The 3763-nt window shown below is 44.8% G+C and overlaps 1 protein-coding gene across 1 annotated transcript; it reads left to right on the top strand.

The window, feature by feature from the left end:
- The first annotated feature begins 571 nt into the window (after positions 1-571).
- Positions 572-2001, top strand: LOC120109367. The gene is made up of 5 exons (XM_039123122.1): positions 572-596; positions 701-791; positions 918-976; positions 1552-1669; positions 1766-2001. The coding sequence occupies exons 1-5, from the start codon at positions 572-574 to the stop codon at positions 1842-1844; spliced, it is 372 nt and encodes a 123-aa protein (XP_038979050.1). The 3' UTR covers positions 1845-2001.
- The last annotated feature ends 1762 nt before the right edge of the window (positions 2002-3763 follow it).

The raw sequence follows: 3763 nt of genomic DNA, 5'->3' as shown, positions 1-3763 counted from the left end.
GCTCGAGCTCGAGCAGCTCACGAGCCCAAATGAGCTTGGGCCTTTAGCTATTTGCTGAATGCTGATTGATTAGTCTCCCATGGCCATAGGCCCACCCGGCCGGCCCACTCTCCAGCCGGACCAGCCCCCACCGTCCATCGACCCAGATCGTGATCACCACCACTCATGCTCAATTGCTCATCAGCTCGGCGATGCCCTAGTCTCCTCCTGTCTCCCTCTCGGCCGCCTCTCCCACTCGACAGACGTCACAGACGACAGTCGACAGTCGACTCCCAAGGCCAAGTCCCAGCCCTCCTCCCCCGATTTCGGCCTCTCCCACTCGAAAGTCGACTCCCAAGTCCCGCCGCGCTCCGCCTCCCTTCGCCCGCACGCCGCGCCGCCGAACCCCTCCGGCCCTCCTTCTCCTCCGAACCCCTCCGGCCCTCCTTCTCCTCCGAACCCCTCACCCTTTCCAAGGCTTCCATCATCTGGACGACTGGACGGCTGGACCTCGACGAGACGACGACTCGATCAGTCGATCCCTCGACTTGCTCCTCCCGGATCTTCCCCGACTCCGACCGGCGACCCCCTGATGCTGCAGCCCACCAATGACCCTTGTTATTTGGCTGAACTTGATGTTAGATTGTGTTTCATTTGCATATTTTGTTTTCCTGCTCTCATCTTTTTGTGTTTATGCATCAATTATTTCTATGCTGTTGAGTGCTGTCACCCCTGCAACAAGCTCCTGCCGCCGCCCCGAGGTTCTCCATGCGCGTCGCCTCGAGGCAGGCCTACATCTGCCGCGACTGCGGGTCATAATCCCTTCTCCCCACCAACCTAATTCTCCATTCTCCTCAGCTTTATTTTACTGATACTGCATTGAGTACTAATGCATTCAGATGTCTTTTAACTGTGATTTGTTTCTAAATTATGTGCAGTTACATATACAATGATAGAACACCCTTTGAGAAGCTTCCAGATAAGTATTTCTGCCCTGGTGAGTTGTATCCTTTTCTTCTCCATGTCCAGTTTCCTTCTTTTTTCTCTATCTCGTATGTGATTAAATCATTAAACTCTGACTGTCCTGAATCATTTTATCTAGTCAAGCTAAGGATGCTAATATGTCCTAAAATAATACCATCTTTAATACATAATTACTTCGTGCATTGTCCCTGATATATTTGGCTTCACCTTGATTGATCTTAACACTCCATTCCTTTCCCATGCAATCAGTCTTGTTACATGGTTTCAGATCTTTTCTCTAAGTATCCTGCTGTCTTCTTCTTTTCAACCCATGGCATTTTAAAGTACCAGCTCATTGCTTCATAAGAAGGTGTTCCATACATCCAGGAAAGTAAACTGCAAGCAACATGATCTTTATACATTTCTACATAGTTTGACCAAACTTTTCCTCGAACACCAGTTTAAGATAAAAAGATCAGCACTAATCCACCAAAAGTTACTGATATTTTTATCCACAGCGGTTGAAATCTTACATATTTCTTTCCATGATTGAATTGGCTAGAATTGGAGAGAGAATGCATTTCCTGACTTCTAATTAATTTCTTATAGTCTGCGGGGCTCCCAAACGGAGATTCAGGCCATATGAACCTTCAGTTGCCAAGGATGCAAATGACACAGATGCCCGTAAAGCCAGGAAGGCTCAGATGAAAAGAGATGAAGCCATTGGGTAATTGCCTCACTATAAGTAATTTTGGGTGGATCCTGAGTGTTTGAAAGCATATCTCGCTTATATATATCATTCTTGAAACTCTTGTGCTTTCAGGAAAGCGTTACCTGTTGCCATAGTGCTTGGAGTTGCAGGGCTAGCTGGCTTGTATTTCTACCTCAACAATGCCTACTAGTGTGAGCAAGGACCAAGGAGCATCATGAGGCTCCTCTTTTCTTCATTCTGAAACTGGTCGAGTCAATATTAGTATTCATAATGTACTGTCATCTGTAACAACAGAATAAGTTAATGTACTTATGTTTCCAATTTCAAGTTGTGAGGTTTCTGTTAAACAAGCAACAAATGCAAATTTCAGTGATCAAGAAGATAAAACCAAGAAATAAAATTCAACTATCATATGATCTGAATGACAAAATATATGCCTGTACCGAGCTCGTACCGAGCCCGAGCTCGGGCTCGTTCAGGAGCTCGTAATTGAAACGAGCTTTACGAGCTCGAGCCCGAGCCTTTGCTTTACCAAGCGAGCCCGAGCCCGAGCCCAATACAGAGCTCGTTACCGAGCCCGAGCCCGAGCCCGAGCTACTGTGAAACGAGCCGAGCCGAGCTTTCCCAGGCTCGGGCTCGGCTCGGCTCGTTAACAGCCCTAACTAGAAGTTGCTTGGTGAAGCAATTGGTTAAGAACCTACCAATAGGTGCATATGGGTTGGCCGAGCTACACTCGGGCCTATATGGGATCTATTGGGTTCTAGTGCCCACTAAAGAATTAGGAGTAATTTTTCGAATTAGAGGTAGAGGCTACCAATTTGTATAAAATAGTGGGAATATCTTTAGACTAAAGTCCAAGTCTACTGTGTTTAGTCAATTCATATACTAATAGCCAAATTTTCTTTTTATGCAGAAAAGGCCACTAATTTATCACTTCGCTCATTGTTGGACAATGACAAGTTGACTGGTCCAAATTTCAATAATTGGCATAGGAAACTGAAAATAGTGCTAGAGCATGAGAGGATCCTTTATGTGATAACGGATCAAGCACCTGAGCAGCCCGCTGCTAATGCATCAAGATCGGCCAGAGACACTTATCAGAAGTGGCTCAGTGACCGGATCACTATTCGATGCATCATGTTGGCAGCAATGAGTGATGAGTTTAGTAGGCGTTTTAAGAATACGCAGCCGGAAGATATCATTCAAGTGTTGAATGAATCATTCGGGGTTCCTGACGACGTTGAGAGGCACAAAACTAGTTGTGCCATCTTCAGCGCCCGAATGAAAGATGGGACCTCGGTAACTGATCATGTACTGTACATGATTGAGTTGATCGAGCGTCTAAGCTCTCTTGGCTTTCCCCTTCATGATCAATTGGGGAAGGATGCCATACTAAACTCATTGCCTGGATCATACCATCCTTTTCTCACTCATTTTCGTATGACGAAACCTGTAGTGAATTATCACCAATTGTTGGGGTTACTACAGACGTTTGAGAATGATCACCAACTTCTAAAGAAGACGGTGAATTTAGTGGGAGGTTCATCCAAGGGTCGCTCCTTTAAGAAAGGGAAAAAGAAAAATAAAATCCAAAAAAAACAGGTGCACCATGCTCAGCCTAGTCAGAAAAAGAATAAAAAGGCTGATCAGAGCAAGGCGGAGTGCTTCTTCTGCAAGAAGCAAGGATATTGGAAGAGCAACTGTCCTCTTTACATTGCATCCCTCGATCCGAACCGGCCTAAGAAAAGTGGGCAATCAGTTGCCAATCAAGGTACTTATATGATAACACCTTGCAATTTTTCTATTTGTGATAATTCGACCTGGGTATTGGATACCGGTAGTCCTTTTAATATTTGCAATTCGTTGCAGGGGCTACAAGTCAGTAAGAGGTTTGAAGAAGGAGAAAGGTTCCTGAATGTTGGAGATGGAAGACCAGTTCCAGTTCTAGCTTTAGGAATTCTTAAACTTGAATTCAGCTCTCATGTAAATGTCCTTAGTGATTGTCACTATTGTCCAAGTTTTCTATTGAATATCATTTCTGTAGGCCTTTTGGCCAAAAATGGTTATGAAATATCAATAAAAAAGGATTATTGCAATGTCATTTGGAAT

This window comes from Phoenix dactylifera, unplaced genomic scaffold (genome assembly GCF_009389715.1).
Source record: "Phoenix dactylifera cultivar Barhee BC4 unplaced genomic scaffold, palm_55x_up_171113_PBpolish2nd_filt_p 002080F, whole genome shotgun sequence".
Taxonomy (NCBI): Eukaryota; Viridiplantae; Streptophyta; class Magnoliopsida; order Arecales; family Arecaceae; genus Phoenix; species Phoenix dactylifera.
The sequence above is the reverse complement of the archived record's forward strand: the minus strand, read 5'-3'. Positions and strand labels throughout refer to the sequence as shown.

Coding starts and splice junctions, on each gene's coding strand:
- LOC120109367 (XM_039123122.1), top strand. CDS start 572: ATGCTGCAGCCCACCAATGACCCTT. Junction 597..700: donor GCAGCCCACCAATGACCCTT/GTTATTTGGCTG, acceptor TATGCTGTTGAG/TGCTGTCACCCCTGCAACAA. Junction 792..917: donor TACATCTGCCGCGACTGCGG/GTCATAATCCCT, acceptor AATTATGTGCAG/TTACATATACAATGATAGAA.